The sequence below is a fragment of the Bipolaris sorokiniana genome, assembly GCF_000338995.1.
Source record: "Bipolaris sorokiniana ND90Pr unplaced genomic scaffold COCSAscaffold_15, whole genome shotgun sequence".
NCBI classification, from domain to species: Eukaryota; Fungi; Ascomycota; class Dothideomycetes; order Pleosporales; family Pleosporaceae; genus Bipolaris; species Bipolaris sorokiniana.
In genome coordinates this window covers 1078810-1098712 of record NW_006911909.1, presented here as the reverse complement: position 1 = coordinate 1098712, position 19903 = coordinate 1078810, and the positions used below count along the sequence as shown (strand labels likewise).

The window sequence follows — 19903 nt, the reverse complement described above, 5'->3', positions numbered from 1 at the left end:
GCTAGACTGAACCCCGTTCTCGACAACACGGCGAACTTCTTCTCCTTGTTAGCAAAGCTCATATACGATCGGATAGTGGCGTACTCATTGCATTTGGTAGGCTGGACGGCATCCTGCGGGCTTGGTATCCATCTTGGATAGTGGGCAAGTCATCGCTCATATCAATGGCGTGTGTGGTCGGAAGTTTCGAAACAGGCTCGCTGCTCACAGAATTCGATCGATCAAACTCTTCATCAGTTTCGGGGATTTCATCACAAGTCTTTGGCCCAGCTATTACATCGTCAGTTCCCAGGATTTCAAAGTAGTAACATTAGACTTGCCGCGTGAGACTCCTCGAACATTGTCGATAACATGTAGAAGAAGTGCGTCCTTGATCTCCGAACTCAAGCTGTTCAAGGTTCGCTCGCGGTCCTGCCTAGATAGGAGTGACAATCGTCGGAAGACTCGCTCACAGTCATGGCTGTTCGCAGGGTTGAAGACTACGTTGGGAACAGTCGACATTGGAGTTATATGGAACAAGCAGTGATGAAAAGAAGATTTGAAGTGCTGGCGATGAGTGTTGGTGAAGCATGGAAGCTTGTTCGACGAAAAGACGCCTTTTACACTCAAGTCTTGGCACACCACGAATGGAAGGAGCCCCTCTTCTAGCATCTCACCAAAGCCTCTCACTAAATTTTCTTCTCGTCGTTACGAGCATATTGTAGCTATGTCATACTTATTCGAAACGGAACAAGAATTTGATGCCTACGCACGACCCCCAAGAAAAGTGCCAACTCGTTTACCAGTCCACCCCATTCAAAAGGATCACATTGATAAGATCGAAGCGGAAACCATCAAAGCTAATAAGCCCAAGCTTACTTCAGGGGCTTTTACTACCGAAGAAATACAAGGGAAACTTACGGGATTTTGTATGTGTTATCCTACTATTCGTTGCCTTTGCTCACCTCTTAGGTTCAACTGGCAAAGAGCTAGATAAGAATAGCTACACTATACATGCCTTAGCTAAACGAGCTCTTCGACAAGATTCATTAAGGCAAGACTATATCAAGAGCTTGGTCGACCGGGACGCATGCCAGGATACACATGTCGAGTTGCAGGAAAACGAGGGCAGCGGTTACGGACCTCAAAACAAGGAATCATCGGGCCCAAATGCTGCCCTGGTTGTATCAGGCTCGGAGTTGCAGTATCCTAACGAGGTGCAGATGGATGCAATGTCGGAGATCGGAGACGACAACTTACTAACCCAAACTCTTTCCTTCGATAGCGCGCAAATATCCCAGGACTCACCAAGTCGATCGTCAAGCTCAAGTTTCATACCTCGAATGCCCCAGGAACCCCCGGCTTCATATATTACTAGCCTCACTCGAACATCTGACCTATCCCAGGAACCACAACAAGCTCGTGTGGAGGACCTAGCTAGCAGCAATTCTGTTCCTGAGCCCCAGCCAACGTTGCCTACCAAACCCTCTCAAACAGCTGAACCAATCCAGAACTCACAAGCTCGTATGGAAACCACAGCTCACAACGATCCTGTTCCTGAGCCTCAAGATAACCAGCATCTGGTCTTTGTCGCCCCTGTCCCGTACCCAAAGTTCGATATACCAGGAGCACTTAATCCGACAATTCTTCCACATGGTCATACAGTGGGCGGAGAATTCTCACTCGTTCATCTATTTTGGGTACCCAATCAGAATAGATGGCAATGCTGGGATCAGTTCCCTCTTGAATTCCAGAACAGGATGGGCACGGTAATAACCGAGTCAATATTCCTAAACTTAGCCCAACGCCGAGCCTGGGCTGCCATTACCCGGCAGCCAGGCGAACGCATCGACCCGACTAGATGCGTGGCGTCAATAATCCTGAGCAGAGGGAGTAAGAGAGGCTTTTGCAAGTGGGTGATTTCACAGAACGACTCTCAGTCTGCCTGTGACACGTGCATCTTAAAGAAGAGGCCATGCATGAGGGTTGCAATGGTCCCTGGTTCCACGGATCCAGTAATTGTGTGGTCACCTCTCCCCGAAAATCTGCGGAGAGGCGTCGAACTAGGAAACATGGACTACTATGTGATGCCTTGAACTGTGAGACGGTAGTGGTGGCGACGGGCGGTAGCGACGGCAAGAACTCGATCTAGGTTTTTTTTCTGGATTGTAATCGGAGCATTTACAAATGGACCGTTTTTGATGCGGAAGTGCACATGTGTGACCCGCCCTAGCCTGTATTCATTTATGTCTTTCAACTGTGCAGTATATCAAGACTTATATCCGTGATTTACTCTTCAAACAATGTAATGGCCGAGCTCCGGGTCTCGTGCACATGGCTTGAAGTTAAGGTGAAGCTGCCTCTCATTTGCGTACATGGCTCTTGTACCTTGCTTGCAGTAGAGAAATCAAGGCGAAGGTGACTTCCGTTTTCGTGCATGGCCTAGTGTCTGACCAATACCATTCCGCTAGCCGCTCAACTCTCCTATTCTCCAACTACACTCTAATGTTCCCCTGTGAGAAGCCTCACGCTTATCCAATCTATTCTTCTACAACTGTCGTTGAATGCCGTTTTCGAGATGGATGATGATAGTCAGCCTTCTTCATGGGCTATAAGCTCCAAGCCGGAGATACAACCCAAGGAGGCCTTGGGTAAGTAATATGCCGTGCTCATCTAACAGTGCTAACCTATCCAAGGAAACAAAATGAGCGCACAAGATGCAAGCGCGCAGTTTCTTGAATTTATAAACGCTAGACTCATCGCTCGAAGAATCACCATACACCATAAGACTGAATCTCCTAATCTAGAACACAGGTAACGCGAGCTGACAGCGCCTATCGATCTATTCCACAGTCCATTTAGGCAAGTATTCACTTCCAATATTTGCCTGCAAACTGGCAAAACGAAGTCGACATGCCCCCACCTTTCCATCTTAGCTATAAGAAATAGTATAGGTAATGGGAGACTGCCTTCCGCAACTCCGGCCTGTACGTGATCGGTACCAAAATCATCTCACCCACCCTATTCGAACTTATCCCCCTATTTGCGCGCCTTACCGGTAGAAACATCTATACGTTGATAATTTGGCAGATGGGCGCTATTTACCAGATTAGCGCGTGGTATAGTGAGAGTAGCCTAGAGAACCTTCGTCGTCTTCTACAAGAACTTAAAGTGGAAGCAGAGCGCTGGGCGCGGTTGAAGGCACCGGCTGATGATGATGGTGGTGATGGTGGTGTAGCGGAGGACATGGTTGGTGAGGATGAAGACGACATGGTTGATGGAGACAATATGGTCGATAAGGATAATGAAAACATGGTCAAGGAAGATGACGAGGAGGATACCATGCACTGTGTATACTTGAACACAGACACGGAAGCAACTTTATACCATACCAAAATTTGCTCCCATGAACCTATGCGCAACTTTGAATTGCAATACAACCCTGTATTCCTGTACATCCATGCAAACACAGCGCAGATCACCATGACCATCATTCTTACAACAACCTCCATATTTTCCCCACTTCCACGCCTCGAAACGTAAGACCTTTATCTGTCGATCCAATCGCGCTAACACACCCGCATCATCGTCCCACCAGCACCTCGCTAAACGTCACAAGCACGAGTGGGGCAAGTTCTCCTCCGCACTTCATCTCGCGCACCACTATTCATGAGATATTGATTTAAATTCTGAATCATCTCATCAAGTCATCCGGTATGGTGTGTAAGTAGCATCTCAACAATCCACCATCCCTACGACAATTCCTAACAGACCAATCAGATCGGCTAGCATCCGTCGCTTTCATTTCCAATGACAGCGCCCGACGAGAGCCGGGTTCGACTCCCGGTACCGGAAAAACATGTACCCTTCTTTTTTGTCGGGCTTGAAATCCAAGGTTGGTTGACAAATCAAGTGCTTGCATTGCTTTTTTGTTCTCGTCGCCTTTTCTTTTCTTTTTTGCTTTTTTTGTTTGACTGGGGAGGGGTGGAACATGCGTATACATTAAAGAGAGGAAAGAAAAGAAAACGCAGGTTCAACATCACTGAGACAGGAATACGAGTGATTTGCATTCAAATGTGCGACAAGGCGTGTTATGCATGACGCTGAGTATGTCCCCTATATACACCATACCATCACTCCTCAGTCTCCGTTTCGCTCTCTGGCGGAGGCGAAAGCGAGGAGCCCGAGCCAAAAGACAAGAAGGCCAAAGCAGCATCACCGTGCCCCCTCCTCGTCGCTACCTGTGGTGGTATGCCCGCGGCAATCTCCAACACCTCCAACAAGCCCAGCAGCCGTTGTGAGCACGCATGCAGTAATCCCTTTCCTTGTTCTTCCTCCTGTGCGTTACCGCGCTTGCCTTTTCCTGTGCCATAGACACCTTGTCGCGCCTCGATGCCTGTTTCCATGGCGCCGCGGAGTGCCTTTGTGGGTTTGAGGGCATCATGATCCATCATGTACATGAAGAGCTGCTCTAGGATGAGAGAGATCTTTGCGTTTGCAGCAAAACTTTGCGTTGACCCTTTGAGCGAGAGGAGTTTCTTTTCAAAGTGTTCTTGTGTGGGCAGAGTGACGAAGTAGTTTGGTGTTTTGCCGCTGATCAAGGGGGAGAGGAGGTTGGCGTTGAAGGCGAATTGGATGTCGTCAGGTAGCTTCATTGTGGGGAGGAGTGCTTGGAATATGACAGTGGGCAACTGGATGAAGTCTTCGAGGATGGTATCGCAGAGGTCGAATAGGCGCGTGAAGGAGGTAGGTAGGATTAGGGCTGCTTGTGCGAGCTGCTTCCTGTTAGTTGTTGTCGCGCTTGAGAGTACAGGCTACTGACCAGAGCTAAGAGACGCTGTCGCAGCTCAATCGCATCATGTCCACCCAAGTGTTCTATAGCATCTTGTGTGTTTTGGATGCTCTTGTAGTCTTGAAACGCAGACGCTTCATCCGCATCCTCGCCATCCTCGTCCTCGGATGCATCTTGCATCTCGTCGTCGCTAGCATAGTCGGCAATGTCGCCCGTTTCAAAGTCGACCTCGCCGATTCGCTGTTCTTCATCCTTCTTCCGCTTGGGCTCTGCTGTTTCCCTGTCCCAAATCTCGGGATATTCCTTGAGTGATTCAGGCATTCCAGTCGCGAAGATAGCCTTGACGATACGCCGCCTTCTTGCGCGATTCGTAGGTGCAGACTCATCGCCGACAATGTAGTGCGAAAGCAGACTCTCTTGAAAGAACGTTTCTGCATCCACGTCGTCGTCTCTGCTCTGCCGGACACAGACTTCCCAGTCAGCTTCAAGAAAGTCCAGTATGACGGCCAGCCACAGCTTCCATCGACTCCACCGCTTCTTATATACACACGCGCAGTTGAATGCCCAGCCTACAATGTGCCAAAAATCCTCTGCGCAATACCACAAGCTCTTTTCGTTGGCAGCGTCGCCGGCTATGCGTTCAATATCTCCACCAGGCTCAGGAGAAAGACTCCCTCCACCCCTGTAACCCGGTGCGCGTCTCCTATTGCGCTCTTCGGGGAAACTAAAGGCCTTGCGTATGGTGGGGTATGCGGGGCTGTCTATGGTGGTGCGCATGCATTGCAGGTACTGTAGAGCGGCGTCTGCGCCTTTTATCACGTCTTTTGACTGTGCCTTTGTTGTGCACTTGGGGTCCACGATCAAGGAGGAGGCAAAAGTAATGTAGGCGGGCGGTGCGAGGTAGCCAACATAGGGTCGTGCAGGTGTCGAGATACTAGTCCCCGCAGCGAGCAGGCTGTATAGCAGGCCATAGCCGCTTACGTCTAGAATGATTGTCAGTAGATTCTCCAGCATCGCATTGCGTCACGTACATTGTCCGGCTTCAAGATAAGCTTTGACGTGATTTGCAAGCTCGTACGAGACTTGCTTGGTCGGCCGTCGTTGCGCGCGTCGCGGACAAGCCGCTGCAACCCTGAGCGCAGGAGATACCGCGCCAGGGTTGGTGGTGGTTGGGGGTATGTGAGGAGTTCTGGAAGCAGAAGCAGATGTCTTGAGTCGCGCCATCGAGACGACGCGGGGTGTTGCAGAGTTGATTTCGACGCTTGTGACGCGTGTGCACAACTCAGGTTCCGTATGAGCTGCGAGAAACACCGTAAAAAAAGGTAGAGGAACAAATTATTCAATGCTACCCCACACATCACTATAGCAGCTAGTATGCAAGCAGTGCACAGCATAAGGGGAATGAGCTCAATCTCGTATTCTGCATTGTTCAATATCTCTCAAATAGGGTCCTTCTATGTCTGATTCCAACGCTCTCGATGTACGTCGCTGCCATCATCCTAGTCGTCGTCACCATCCTCGTCGTTGCCATCATCCTCGTCGCTGGAATCATCCTCGTCATCATCCTCGTCGTCGCTATCATCTATCGCAAACAACTCTTTCCAACGCACAGCCTCCGAAAAGAGAAGCTTGATAAGAGCTTGAAAGTTCGCTCGATTCCTCTTTTTATACCATTGGCTTGCTGTGTAGATGGAGCGTACATGCCATGTTAGGCACAAGTCCATCTCCAAGCTGGTCCAACGTGCAAACATTGGCACAAGGTGATATAGAAAGTTAGGGATTCTGTTTGTTGTGATTGATAGTAGATCCGACTCCATTAATGCGTTCCTCCACATTATATTCTTTTGTTCTCTGGTGATCCACCATACGCGCGAGATACCCCCCTTCTTCTCCCAATTTGATGGCATCTGTCGGAAGATTATGTCATGTCGGAACGGTCCATGGGTGACATCATCGGAGTCTGAAAAGTTAACTTCACTGTCGTCATCGTTGTCGCCGCTGGCCGACTCGGCATCGTTACATGAAAGATTGGAAGGAAGTGAGAATTGATCTGAGTCTTGCGACGAAATGGTCAAGTCCATAAATGGGTTGTTGGGATCGTCGTTGGGAACTGCAGTGCTTTCGGTGTCTGGTTCCTCGTGGGCGTACCACGCCTCAAGCCTGTACTGCAGTGCTGCTTTTGCGTTCCCGTCTTTCCATTGAAATGGGAAGCGTGCCTGGTATTGCGCTTCTTCTTCGGTAAGTCCTTGTTCCGTCAACATAAGCTTCAGGCGTGCTGCCATGCCGTTATAGTGACGGCTCGCACGAGCATCCTTGGCCGTGTCCTTGGGTCCTTGTTTGCTCAAGTTTGACATGCGTCCTGTGTCCTTGATCTGGATCGCAAAGCCGGTACCCTTGATAGCTTTGCCATCATTTCCTACCTCACATGGGATATCCCATACTGCAACGGGTTCGCTCTTGGAACCTACGGGCTTTGGCATCTGCTGGCCACATCCTGGGCACGACTTCCTTGCTGAGCCTACCCAAATCACACCCCAAGGGTGTTCATTGGGGCACGCTCGAGCCCGGTCGCTCGCACCCGCACTGGGTCGTGATTCCTTAGGGCCTTTCGCCCAATCCAAACAACCCTTGCCGGGGTAGTCGTATCTCTCGTATGCTGGGAACCCGGGAAGCGGCACGAGTGCTGTTGGTTCCTCTGTTCCTGTCTCTTGTGATTCCCTTGCTCTTGTGTCTTGTGATTCATCCACTGCCGTGTCCTGAGTGTCGTCGTCCAGGAAACGATCGAGACGTTCAAGGAGAAGTTGACAATTCTTCGCTGCAAGGTGCAGTTGGTTCGCTGGAATGGATTAGCGGTGTTCGATAATCATTGCATACTACTCACGGGGAGGATTTGTGGAGTGTTCCTCCATCTCGGAGGTCGTCATCCTTGAGGAAGTCTGGCTGTCATTCTCCATCGTGAAAAAAAAGATGTTCGAAAAGAGCTGTGGAGGAACGGATTGGATGAGGGCGAGAGTTGTCAAAACGGAAGACTGAAATGGTGGAGTGTAGTTCGAAAGTAGAAGATTTGAGGAGCAGGCAGAAAGATATATGTGTGAGAAACTGGGCCGTCCAAACGACAGTCACCTTCACTTCCACCTTCACTTCTCTGCCACAGGCAAGGCATGTGAGGTTCATTGGTGCTGCTACTCTCACCGTGACTTTACCTCTACAATCACATGCGAGCGGGCTGCGCTTGTTTGTTAGATGTTCTTGATGTTTGGGGGCTTTGGAAAACACGTACAATAACAATGCGCAGGTCGGCATTTGAAAATACAAGCAATTTAGTAAGGCTACATTATCACCATGTAGTCAATGCGTGCCAGAAAGAGCCATGTGAGCGAAACCCTGCCATGAGTTTGGTTGTATAAGTGAAGGCCGGAGCTGTGTGGTCCAGGCAACACCGGCATGGTACTCGGCCATTCCACATTGGGGCACAGCTCTGGGAGGCAATGAGACTGAGCTTACTCTCTCACACAACAAACAGCTGACAGCGGTGAGGTTGACAGACAAAATATGTGAATTCTGTTAGGCGGTGACGTCGCAGCGAGGTCGCAGCAGAGCAGGGAAGTTGGCGCATGCTGGTAATGCTAGTGTGTTTGTGAGGCAGGGAAAAGTGGGACCGGTTGGCGACGATCCGCAGCGGTTGTGTTTGGGCACTGCATGGCCGTGACACTTTCCGGGAAGGCGCGACTGGCAACTGGCAACTGGCAACAAGTGGCAAACTTGCACCTGGCACTGCGCACAAATGACATCACCACGGTCAACGCCGGGCAGGCTTGCTCTCGAATGTTTCCATCAATAACATGAATAATAAAGATAATAAAGGAGAAGGATAAGGAATAAAAAAGGCGGCTGTGTAAAAGACAAAGACCGGCCGGGGCTTTCTTGGAGCGTGGCCGAGCAATGAAACTCGGGCTTGGCCGTGTTTGACACTGGGGCAGGCACAAGTGTTTGACGGGTCGCTCCACTTCCCCCTGGCAACACCCCTACCTGCACTTGCACTTGCACTTGCACTTGCTCTACTCTAGGTAGTGTACACAGCCCACCCAGCCCCCAGCCAGCCAGCCAGCTAGCCAGCCAGCTAGCCCGCAAGGTCCACGGCGCCAATACGTCGTCATCGCAACCCGTCGCAGCACACGGCTCATCAAAGCCAGGGCGGCCCTCGCTCGCCCCATCTCTTGTCCTCTTGATATGTAATTGCCCGAACACGCTCGGCCTTCCTCTTTTCCTACCTGCACCTGCGCACCTGCTTGCCTCCTCTCTTCAATTCAACCACGGATCACCCGCCAGTACCAGTAGCTCAAGCCTCTCCCCGGCCAATTGCCGAGCTTGCTTCTCCCGCTACTCTACACACCACTGAGCTTGGCTGTCGACAGCTCATATACTGCAAGCCCTGCCGCCCAATTGCCCATCTGACTCTTTTCCCACGAAGCAATGAGTGAGTGTCCCCGGCTCCTTTGACCTTTTTTTCCCTTTCTTCTCTTCACCCCCCCTACCCCCGCTGTGCGAGTTGGGCCGATTGTGCTGCATCGCCTATCAACTCAACTCTAGCTTTACCCGCCCACGGCTCGCCGCTGCGCCTCATACCAAGCAGCGCACTATCACCAACCTTCCTGCCTCGTGCGCTTCTTATCCCATCGTCACACACCGCATCACTAACCCGCCCGCCTTGGCAGAAGACATAAAGCGACACTTCCACCGCCACGGTCGCGCGCCCAGTTATCCTCAACCGCCTGCCATGCCCCAGCCTGCTAATGGCCGCTTTCACGATGAGCACACCCCGCTCATCGGTCGCACCCAAAACTATGCAGATGAGTCGCGCATCAAGACGCTGCCCAAGCACATCCTGCACCTCACCTACGCCACCCTCGCCAGCAACTATGTCAACGTCTTGCTCGTCTTTGTCCCCATCGGCATTGTCGCCGGCGCCTTGTCCTGGAACCCTACCGTCGTCTTCATCCTCAACTTCATCGCAATCATCCCTCTTGCCGCCCTTTTGAGTTTCGCCACTGAGGAGCTCTCCGCCAAGCTCGGTCAAACCCTTGGTGGTTTGATGAATGCGACGTTTGGAAATGCCGTCGAGCTTATTGTATGTGGCACCCGTATCTGATGCCCCCTTGCCCATCGCTAACTCAAACAGGTCTCCATCGTTGCCCTCAGGCAGGGCGAGATTCGAGTTGTTCAGGCCAGCATGCTCGGCAGTATCCTGTCAAACATTCTTCTTGTACGTCGCGCGGCCTAGCTCCTGCCCAATTCCCTTCTGACTCATTTCCAGGTGCTTGGATGCTGCTTCCTCGCTGCTGGCATCAGAGAGCGCGAAAGTCGTTTCAATGAGACTGTCGCATCTACCATGTCGTCGCTCATGGCCGTCGCTTCCGCCTCGCTCATCATCCCTGCCACCCTCTACGCCGTAATGCACACCGATAGCAAAAAGGGCAACCTTGAGACGGACCAGAACATCCTTGTCCTCTCACACGGCACCTCCATCATCCTCCTCATCATCTACGTCCTCTACCTCTACTTCCAGCTCTACTCGCACCACAGCCTCTTCGCTGATGTCGAGGCCCAAGAAGGCGAGGACCAGGAAGAGCCCGAGATTCTCTCACCCAAGGCTGCTGGCGTTGCCTTGGTTGTTGTTACCATCCTTGTCGCCATCTGCGCTGAATACCTCGTCGACAGCATCGACTCGATTGTTGAATCAGCGCACATTAGCAAAACATTTGTTGGTCTGATTCTGATCCCCATCGTCGGAAACGCCGCCGAACACGTCACGGCTGTCGTTGTCGCATACAAGGGCAAGATGGACCTCGCGATCAACGTGGCTATTGGATCCTCTATGCAAATCGCCCTCTTCGTCACCCCCTTCCTCGTCATCCTTGGCTGGATCATCCACCAACCCATGACTCTCCACTTCCAGGGTTTCGAGACGATGATCTTCTTCATCTCGGTCCTGATTGTCAACTACCTGATTCAAGATGGAAAGAGCAACTATCTCGAGGGCGCCATGTGCATTGCTATCTATGCCATCATAGCTCTCGCCTTCTACATTTATCCCGACGATGCTGCCGGCACCATCACCAACGAGGTTATCAGGCGCTTCTTTGCTACGAGCTAGATCACGACCCTTTCTTTACACCCCTTTTTCGGTTTCAACCTTGAGTGCGCATGCCGCCTGCAAGCCAGGCCCGTTTATGCGCTCGCTGCTGAGAGCAGCCCCCATTTCCTTGTGTTTGTGTACAAAAAGAAAGAGTAAATTGTAGTCTTCAACACTTTATGTTTAATTTTGCGTGTCGGTTATTTCCTATGTACTTTGGCGGTTATCCTGTGGTTCTTTTTCCCTGTACGAGTATCTGTGGGGCGGTGCTGCTAGTCTTGGCGTTTTCTCTGCTTGTGGCAGTGCTGCGGGAGCAAGCGAAGTGTGGCTGATCCCGACTCCTCCAGCCCGTGCATCACCCCGATCGCCTGGCCCATCAGTGCATCAGGGTGGGGATCGGGGGCCATTGTCGTCTGAGCTGTGTACAAAGTTAAACATTTCGGAAAATAAAATAAAAGAGGAAATGCTTAAAAAGACGTCGTCGTCGTTCTACCGTCGTGCAACATGTTCTGGTCGGCTCCATCTTTCATTCGGCCAGTCATACGTACGAACTCTCTCGGACCATCGGCGTCTCTCGGGCTCCAGGTAATCTATCGACCGTCTCCGTCGCCCGCCAGCCATGAATCCAATTTCACACCAATCCTCTGCTTCCCTGTCCCGCTTATCTTACTTCTCTCTTACTCCACCCCATCCGATTCGCCTCATTCTTCGTGCCTATTACTTGCCCCCCTTTGCAAATTCACCCAGCGCCGCTGCCCACACAAGATACCACGTCCGGCTCGCCCCACTATCGATCCACTGCTCGTCCCAGAAGCCGTTGATTCCATCGCGGAAAAACGCATAGCTGGCCTTGGGATCCACAATGGCTAGATTTGCATACAGGACAGATCGCCATCCTCCTGTTTTTTACGCGAGCTTATGCATTAATAAACGAGATCTAGGAAGAGACGATATAAGAGTGTAGAAAAGGATTGTCTTTCTCACCATCTACATTCGCCTTTCCATTGCTGAAAAACTTGTCCCATTCTTCCTTGACAAATGTCCGTGGTCGAATCAGCGATGTTGCCGGCGTAATAGGCGCCATGTGGATACCATGGACGAGTTCGGGGGCGAGTCCAAAATATGCTTGTGCAGAACTGCTGTCAGCAACGTTTACTCCCTGCATGTTGCCTGAGTGTCCTTGCCAATTCATCTTCCTCTTCTGGAGCACAGCTTACAGCAAACGCACATGGTGCTGTGTCGCGTATACGTACTCGCATGATCTACTTTGTTTTCAAACAAAATACCGCACACCTTGTTCTGCACGTAGCGCACCGGATGGTTCCGGTTTCCCGTCTGCAGGTAGATGTATGTGTTGTACGACCGTGCCTGAATAGCCAACATCAGGTTGCCTGCATGGGTTTGTGCCATGTTATTAGTCCAACTTTTCTGAATTGCTCAGATGGAGGAGACACACCTCTCCTCTCCATGTTTGCGTCGCCAATGATTTTTCCCCACATCTTCATCGCAAAGCTAGAGAATGCGTCTTCCCCAGTGCTCTCCATGTTTTTGCCATCAGCACTCTCGAACAAGCCTTTTGCCCAACTATGCCCATGCCACCAGTCAAACGTTCGGAAAAATGGGTAGTCCCGGCTGTTGTAGTCGCTTTCTGCAAAGTCCTTGACCAGCATGTTTGTCCATAGTTTGTTGTCACCTTGATACACCCACTCCGGATCCAGGTATCCAATGACAGCGGCTGTGTAGATGAAATATGCATAGTGAAAGTGATGGTTATTGTAGTATGTGTTTCCAAAATCAGCCGACGAATCGAAAAAGCCGGCTGATGAAACGACGCCTTTCCAACTGTCATCGTAGTAAAGCGCGTACCGTTGTTGGTTCTCGACGTACTTGGAAAACTCTAGTTTGATTTTGTTGAGGCCAGCGATAGCAATCGCTTCATGGCCCAAGATATCCTTGATGACCCACAAAATAGTGGCAAATTTGGCAAAGGCTTTGCCTGCGTAATACATTGCCTCTTGAGGTATGCGCTCCGTCATTGCACGGCGCAAGTCGCGCTCCGCCACTGCTGTGATGAAGGCGAGCACTTCGGGCGGGTAGCGTACATTGGCGTTGAAAGCCAAAGTAGGGCTCCAAGGTCCAAAATGCATAGTAACGGGCATGTTGGGCTCGATGAAAGTCAGGCGGTCAGCCCACACAGCTGTTGCCAAGCCTTTAGTTGATGTGCGTAGCTGCAGATTGGTGATTTGCTTTCGCATGTCCGGATCCAGAGCCTGTATATGATGGGGTAGAACGAACATAAGTAATGGAGATCGACCGATCTTGGTATAATCGAAAGTGTAACTGCCTTTGCTGTCTTGGACAACAGCACTGAGCTTGGCCTCACAGACGAACGCACCGCACGCGCGGTCGTACATAATTTCCCCTTCATTCCCCAATGGGTTCTTTGCTACTTGAATTGTTCCTTTAAAGCCTGGCGGACCGAGCAAAGTGTTTTTGTTAAGCATTCGAAAATTTGCCGCTTCATAATCGATGTCGACGACCGGATTGACATACACAACCCATCGGTGGCCATTCTTGTCGTTGAGACGATACTTGACGGTCCGTCCCAACAGTATTGGCCCGGTCATATCCACGAAACCTCGGCGACCCGTGTGAAGCATCGGCGTCGCGTCTCTATATCCAGCTGTAATAAAACTCATTCCTTGTACAACTGGAAAAGTAATCTTCGGCTCATGCGGGATTGAACGGGGACCAAGGTTGATATTGACAGAGAAGGGGAGGTGCGTATCGGTAGTGAGCATGGTTCGAGCGTCAAGTTCGACCGCCGTGAGGACAATGTGTTGCTTGTGTGGTGGATTGACGTAGCTGTTGGCAGGCTCACCAGGTTCAAACACCAAATCAGTCTCCTCAATATGGCTTACACACATACCCCATGTTTGTACCATGCCCGGCCCCTCAAGGCCTTTGCCCCACCAAAGGCTGTATGGATGTGTCCATATTGGCTGATTTTGCTTTCCAAGAAACGTATTGGCATAGAACTTGTTTGTATGCAAGGTCCTCATGTCGTCATCCTCCACCCCCTTCTTAGGGACTGGGTGATGACGACCGATTGGAATTTGTGGGAGTATGTCATCTTCTTGTATCTTCGTGAAGATGTCATCAGTTGTAGTGTTTTCTGCCATGCCTGATGCGTCATAGCCAAGAGAGCTTCTGATACTTTGACGGGCAGAGCGCCAAGGTCCCAATCGTGACTCTTTTCTGGTAGGATGCGGAGTTTGTGAGGGCGGGTCGGTCGGTCGGGACTGGGTTGGGCCCATGTAAAACTATTGTGAAGCACCTCAAAAAGGTGCAGAGCTGTCGGTATGAATGTCTAGGGACGAAATAGGCTTGTTTTAATGAATAAGTCGAGGGGAAAATCGTGCTCTAGGAAACAGTGAACATCAATTAGGGTAGCAGTGTGGGCAAGAGTGCCCATATTGAAGAAAACAACAAAAGGTAGTAGGGTAATTGCAGATTTGGGGAAAGGGCTCAAGCGATGGCAAGACTTACTTGACAGCTGCCATGAGATTTGCGCGTTTGCGCCGTGGGAACTCGATGCGTCAGTGATCCCATCCAGACGCATCGTGACCGTTTGAAGGCTGAGTAAAGCATTGATGAAAATATTGGGAAGACGGAAGATATGCAAAATTGGTGAAGTAGGACCCAAGAGAGCTTCGTATAGGTGTGATGTTGGTTCCTTCCTCATAGTCTGACGGAGCTTCCCCTACAGTTGGTCACGTGACAACCAAGTTCTGTCCGATACAGTAACCGGTAAAAGACAGAATAATAAAATGACAATGAAACGTCTCCATTGACTATGCGAAACAAGAGAAACTATTTTACCTCCCTCATGCCAGCGGCTTTCGTAGCGGCTTGATGATACCCTGTTTGACAATAACCCTCGGCCTCGTGACATCTTGGTGTGTCTTCTTGGTGACCCACTCCTTGCCCTTTGGCACCCGCAAACTTCTTTCATACTGCTCCCTATTCTCAAATGGGAATGGTAATTGGCTGGCCATGTATTTGGTATTAGGCTTGACCCTCCTCTCATTGATGATGACCTTGTCCAACTTCTTGTCTTTGCGCTTGGCAGCGTCGATACCAGACTTGTGAATTACGGTTTTGGTACCGATGTTGCGCTTTTTCTCGGCTTTCGACATGCCTTCTCCAGTCCAGGCACCCCAGCCAGGAAGGATGGAAGTGGTTTCGGTAGTTTCTTCCTCAGTAATGGTGGCCTTCTTCTCAGCATCGAACTCGGCGACTACATCATCACCCGCAAAGCCTTTAGCTGTGAGAGCCTGGTTGCGCATGACAATGTCAAGGTCAATGCCCTCGTTTTCAATGTCTTCATCGTCCTGATCTTCCTCGTCATCTTGACCACCCAACACGGTTGCCCAGCCATCGTCATCAGCGGCAGTAATGCGCTGCTTGAGGAAATCATCCACTTTGGTTTCCTGAGGCTTCTCGACAGGTTTCGACTTTTTCTGTACCTTTGCTTTCGCGGCTGGTTTTGACACGACGACAGTTTGTTCTTGAACCACAGGCTTCGGGATTTCTGTGACAGGGAAAGGCTCAGGTTCCTTTGGCGTCTTCTTTTCCTTCTTCGCCTTGACTAAGAAGGGGTTGGAAGAGCCACTCTCATTCTCTGCTGTTTGCGCTGGTGCAGCATTGCGCTCTTTGCGTGTACCGTTAGAGAGACCACTGATGCCATTTCTCTTTGGCGCGGAAGACCTGTTCGAGGATAGCTCTGGTGCGGAGTCTTCGTTTTTTGCAGCAGGCTGCTCATCGTCTGACCCAGCATGCTCCTCAAACTCGCTGCGACCGACTTGTATTGCTGGAGCGGCGACATTGCCATTAGGTCCATATCTCCGTCTTCCAGCCTTAGTTGCATTCTCGTCAATCTCGTCTTCATCGCTGTCTTCGTCAGCAAGATCTCGGCGGATGCGCTCAACAGCCTCATCATTCTCCGCACGTCTGGCAGCTTCTGATCTTTGCATAAAGGCCATCATTCCCAACTTGGACTTGCCAGTTGAAAATGGGTTCTCTTTGAGCTTGCCAAGGGACTTTTGAAGTGCATCTTCATCAGACTGCTCATCGTCTTCGCTTTCCTCATCGCTCGGTACATCCGAGCCCTCTTCGTCGTCGCGGATAGCCTTGCCCTCGACGCGGCGACGAAGCTCCTCGTTGCGTTTAGCCATTTCTGTAACGCCATCAAGCGCATCCTGGTCCCATGCTGCCCGTCCTGTAGCCTTGATGCCCTTAGCCCATTTGCTTTCGCGATGTTTGGCGCCCATGCGCTCCTCAGCGCGTCGACGATCATTGTACTCGCGCTCTTCCTCGGAAAGATCAACACCGTCCGCCTTGAGTTGCTCTCGCTCCTTCTCCAGCATCTTCTCGCGTTCCTTTCGGTGCACACGGCGGTAAGACTTGCTCTTGATTTTCTTGATGCGCTTGGCGCGAACCTCCTCGCGAAAGAGAAGCTCGCGTTGCATACGCAGTTCAGCACGTCGCTTGAGAACCTCTTCCATGGGGAGTTTGTTCGTCTGGAGCTCCTCCCACTTCTGCAACTTCTCCTCGTCCTCCTTGCCGTTAGACAAGCCACTTTGCTGGAGGATAGACTGTATGGTGCTTTCGAGGTCGTTTGTAGGAGCAGCGGTTGTGGTGGGCTGGAGAGTCTTTTCTCCTGTAGGCTCGCCCCCGCTAGCATTTTGTAGAGGGAACATGAGATGCTCAGCGCGGCGGTTGCGCTTGATCGTGTCGGTCCACCTTTCGAGGGTCTCATTTGCTTTGGCGTTGGCAGCGGCACGGTCAAGCTTGTCTTGTGCTCGCTTTGGTAGGGGTGCATCTAGTTTCCGCGCAATGTCGTTACGTTTCGATGATTTGTCGTCTTCGAGTAGTTTCAGCGCTTTCTTCTTCTCTGCGTCTGCGACCTTGGGTTTGAGACTGAGTAGGTCTACCTTTCTCGCAACACCAAATTCGTCTGGTGCAGCAGACTCGTGAACCTCGACTCTCTTGCCCTTGGGCTTGCCATCATCCTCCTTGGATGCTAGGGAGGAGATTAAGTCTTGCAGTTGCGCCTGTCGATCGTCGGCGTTATCACTCTCGTCTTCAGAGAACGACTCAAAATCATCGTCTGATCCCATGACATCGTTGTCGCTTGGCTCGTCGTCGCTGTCACCAGATGCTGAAATACGCTTCTTCTGTTTGTTCTTCTCTCTCCGTTCTTCTGCCTCATCCTCCTCATACTGATCCAGCGCGGTTGCCAGGTCAATAGCATCCTCACCTAGATCGTCTTCGTCGTAATCCTCCTCACCGTCTGCACTGTCACCCTCGTCTAGATTAATGCCGTCGTCCTCATCTTGTAGATTCTGCTGTCTCTTGGACTTTTTCGGCTTGTTCTTCTGGCTCTTTGAGCTGCCCCGGAACGTGAAGCCCTCGAACCTTTCTTCATCGCTATCGCCAAAGGCTTCATCGGAGTCTATACTGTCATCGCTATCGTCATTGTCGACGTGGCCCATTTGCCAAGTATTGCCCTCCGAGTCGCTGCCTTCATCGTAACTCTCGTCGCCCGTTCTCCTCTTTCGCCTCTTGGGGCCCTCATCTTCGTCTTCGTCCTCGTCTTCCTCATTGTCCTCGTCATCGTCGCGCGCTCGCTTCCGGTTGAAAGCGGGGTCGAATTCGCCCAGGCGGTTCTTACGAATCTTTGGGCTATCCAGATTCTCGTGCTCGGCTATGGCATAGGCGTCAAGGGCGCGCTTCTGCGCCTTCTTAGGGTTTCGCGCATTCGAGCGACCCTTTGAAGAAGAGCCGCCACTCTGAATCGAGCTTCTTGCAATACGAGGTGGCATCTTGGTGTTGTGGCGGTGGTGAAGGTCGCTGGGGCGGGCAAATCCAAAAGTCGAAATCTTGGCTGCACTTTTTTCGAGTTGTGGTCCGTGCCACCTCCGCGCGAACTCCGCAGCGTCCATCAACCTCTGCGCATACCGACGTCGCTTTGGCATTGCTCGCTTCATCACACGCCGACGAGCGAACCGCCGCAATGCTCAAGCCCACACCCTCTCTGCAGAAGATGCTGCGGCGTCTGCCGCTCTCCCCGAAACAGGCCGGCAAGGAATACTACAAGGGAAACCGCGTGGGGTCCATGGGCACAATCAACAAATACGGCAACTTCACACCAGACTGGAGCAAGATACGGACATATGTGTATCCGATACATGGCACAAAGAACAGCGAGGTATGTGTGAGAATTCTAGGGGTTGTGGTTGGGAAGCGCAGAGAGGACAGTGGGCTGACAGCGAATAGTTGACGCCCTTTGTAGATGCAAGTCTAGAGAAAGTACGAGACTTGGACTCAGGCACCGCGCAAAATTACCCCAAGCGCTTCACCGGTGAGGACTACCTGAGAGCCTGGAAGATGTCGGGTGGACATGATATTGTGGAGACTGCAGATAGCGTATCGGATTCGAGCCGAAACATGCCAACACCTTTCGAGGAACGACCTGCGACAAAATCATGACGGGAAACAAGCAAATAGCTGGGAATGAATCTTCCATGGATTGGAATTTTAGGACGAGAGTGGGCATATCCGGTGATTGTGTAAGGAGGCATGGTTGGGCGCTCAGCTCACCAATCCATATGAAAATATCGAGGGAAGACCTAGGAAACGTTTGAAAGGGCGTCGCATGTATTGTACATTACTTTTTGGGTATCATGCTCCCACTGAACCTATACCAATAACGTGAACCACACATTTACAATCCACATCTCAAGTTTCTCTCCGCACACCAAAAAAGTAATTCCCCCATTGCTCGCTCCCTCGAACTTCCTTCCAACCTAGCCCAGGCACATACATGACGCCCATGCTCTTCACATTGCCCCATCCTGGCTGCTTTGCAAACCAATCCCTCAGCTCCTCCTCATTGACATATTTGCTCCACTCATGCGTTCCCTTGGGTACCATACCCAGCACATCTTCCGCAATCACATTCGTAACCAGCCAGCTCGTCCATGTTCTTGCTATCGTGCTCATTATGAGCCATCCTCCGGGCTTTACATGTGGTAATACGTGCTCTAAAAACGGGCCTGGGGCATTAACGTGCTCAATGACTTCGAAGAGCGAGACAATATCGAACGCTTCTGTATCCGAATTTGGGCGAGGGAAGTCTTCGATAGAGGTGTTCAGATACGTGAGTTTGCCAGGCGATGTCAGCACAGGGTCGCGGCGCTTGTGCGCCTCAGCAATAGTGAGGACCTGAGGTGTGGGGTCGATTGCCGTGACGGACGTGGTGGTTGGGAGCCGTGCAGCCGATTCAGCGAAGATTCCACCGCCACAACCGATATCTAGGTAGCGGAGTTTCTGGGCTGGTGTGGGAAGGGCTATGGTGGAACGACATCGCGTTATGAATTCGTGGCGAAGGGGATTCATCAGGTGTAGGGGCCGTGAAGGGCCATGAGGATCCCACCATGATGACGCGAGCGCATTGAAGTGGGAAACTTCGGTTGGATCGACGGTGGAGTTGGGTGTAGGGTTATGGTGTTTTGGAGGTGTGGTCGTTATACTTCGCGATGCCAATGCGGGAAGTCTGTGGAATGGCATGGGTCTTTGGAATAGACGAAAGCTTGGAGATTTTGAGACATGGGTTCGAATTGAGCCTATCGCTCTCGTGGAATTTGGTGGCTTCATTGCTGCTGTGTGGGTTTGTAGCGTTCTTCTCTATGCATAGACGACGCGGTTGACGTTGATGTCACCAAAAGTTTTGGGGGACGTGCACAAACACCGATCGCCAGGCACCCATCCTGGGCCCCGCGTCACGTCCCCCCCTCTTCGTCAACGCCTCTGCTTCTTCTATATTTCGTCTTCAGTAGCGCATACAACAGATCAGTATCGCGCTATCAGACTCCCTTAATTGAGCAACAACATCTATCATGAGGGATACCGCGTTTTTTAGGCTGCCATCTGGA

General features: G+C 51.2%; 9 protein-coding genes across 9 annotated transcripts; 4 read left to right on the top strand and 5 right to left on the bottom strand.

Moving 5' to 3' along the window:
* Positions 1-706: 706 nt before the first annotated feature.
* Positions 707-2075, top strand: COCSADRAFT_30250 (uncharacterized protein; the record flags this gene model as incomplete). The annotated part of the gene is made up of 2 exons (XM_007705851.1): positions 707-908; positions 1003-2075. The coding sequence occupies 2 exons, from the start codon at positions 707-709 to the stop codon at positions 2073-2075; spliced, it is 1275 nt and encodes a 424-aa protein (XP_007704041.1).
* Positions 2076-2933: 858 nt separating this feature from the next.
* On the top strand, positions 2934-3522 carry COCSADRAFT_346806 (uncharacterized protein; the record flags this gene model as incomplete). Its single annotated transcript, XM_007706221.1, has 1 exon — positions 2934-3522. The coding sequence occupies exon 1, from the start codon at positions 3070-3072 to the stop codon at positions 3520-3522; it is 453 nt and encodes a 150-aa protein (XP_007704411.1). The 5' UTR covers positions 2934-3069.
* Positions 3523-4024: 502 nt separating this feature from the next.
* COCSADRAFT_184738 (uncharacterized protein) lies at positions 4025-5995 on the bottom strand (the record flags this gene model as incomplete). The annotated part of the gene is made up of 3 exons (XM_007706220.1): positions 4025-4754; positions 4802-5754; positions 5803-5995. The coding sequence occupies 3 exons, from the start codon at positions 5993-5995 to the stop codon at positions 4113-4115; spliced, it is 1788 nt and encodes a 595-aa protein (XP_007704410.1). The 3' UTR covers positions 4025-4112.
* Positions 5996-6252: 257 nt separating this feature from the next.
* Positions 6253-8088, bottom strand: COCSADRAFT_250200 (uncharacterized protein). Its single transcript, XM_007706219.1, has 3 exons — positions 8052-8088; positions 7653-7997; positions 6253-7607 (listed from the first exon to the last, which is right to left on the bottom strand). Exons 2-3 carry the CDS (start codon positions 7723-7725, stop codon positions 6271-6273), a joined length of 1410 nt encoding a protein of 469 aa, XP_007704409.1. The 5' UTR covers positions 7726-7997; positions 8052-8088; the 3' UTR covers positions 6253-6270.
* Positions 8089-9548: 1460 nt separating this feature from the next.
* COCSADRAFT_100429 (uncharacterized protein) lies at positions 9549-10925 on the top strand (the record flags this gene model as incomplete). The annotated part of the gene is made up of 3 exons (XM_007706218.1): positions 9549-9899; positions 9951-10034; positions 10086-10925. 3 exons carry the CDS (start codon positions 9549-9551, stop codon positions 10923-10925), a joined length of 1275 nt encoding a protein of 424 aa, XP_007704408.1.
* Positions 10926-11933: 1008 nt separating this feature from the next.
* COCSADRAFT_346797 (glycoside hydrolase family 81 protein) lies at positions 11934-14366 on the bottom strand. Its single transcript, XM_007706217.1, has 2 exons — positions 12361-14366; positions 11934-12295 (listed from the first exon to the last, which is right to left on the bottom strand). Exons 1-2 carry the CDS (start codon positions 14219-14221, stop codon positions 12093-12095), a joined length of 2064 nt encoding a protein of 687 aa, XP_007704407.1. The 5' UTR covers positions 14222-14366; the 3' UTR covers positions 11934-12092.
* Positions 14367-14670: 304 nt separating this feature from the next.
* On the bottom strand, positions 14671-17791 carry COCSADRAFT_126619 (uncharacterized protein; the record flags this gene model as incomplete). The annotated part of the gene is made up of 1 exon (XM_007706216.1): positions 14671-17791. One exon carries the CDS (start codon positions 17789-17791, stop codon positions 14792-14794), a length of 3000 nt encoding a protein of 999 aa, XP_007704406.1. The 3' UTR covers positions 14671-14791.
* A 191-nt stretch (positions 17792-17982) lies between these two features.
* Positions 17983-18458, top strand: COCSADRAFT_175312 (uncharacterized protein; the record flags this gene model as incomplete). The annotated part of the gene is made up of 2 exons (XM_007706215.1): positions 17983-18177; positions 18246-18458. 2 exons carry the CDS (start codon positions 17983-17985, stop codon positions 18456-18458), a joined length of 408 nt encoding a protein of 135 aa, XP_007704405.1.
* A 124-nt stretch (positions 18459-18582) lies between these two features.
* Positions 18583-19675, bottom strand: COCSADRAFT_250155 (uncharacterized protein). The gene has a single exon (XM_007706214.1). It carries the CDS (start codon positions 19623-19625, stop codon positions 18708-18710), a length of 918 nt encoding a protein of 305 aa, XP_007704404.1. The 5' UTR covers positions 19626-19675; the 3' UTR covers positions 18583-18707.
* Positions 19676-19903: the final 228 nt, after the last annotated feature.

Bases quoted from the DNA above. Each gene is read 5' to 3' on its own strand.
- COCSADRAFT_250200 (XM_007706219.1), bottom strand. From the start codon at position 7,725: ATGGAGAATGACAGCCAGACTTCCTCAAGGATGACGACCTCCGAGATG. The intron at 7,608-7,652 runs GTGAGTAGTATG...AATCCATTCCAG, and splicing joins ACACTCCACAAATCCTCCCC to CGAACCAACTGCACCTTGCA.
- COCSADRAFT_250155 (XM_007706214.1), bottom strand. From the start codon at position 19,625: ATGAAGCCACCAAATTCCACGAGAGCGATAGGCTCAATTCGAACCCAT.
- COCSADRAFT_346797 (XM_007706217.1), bottom strand. From the start codon at position 14,221: ATGGGCCCAACCCAGTCCCGACCGACCGACCCGCCCTCACAAACTCCG. The intron at 12,296-12,360 runs GTGTGTCTCCTC...AAACCCATGCAG, and splicing joins CGCAAACATGGAGAGGAGAG to GCAACCTGATGTTGGCTATT.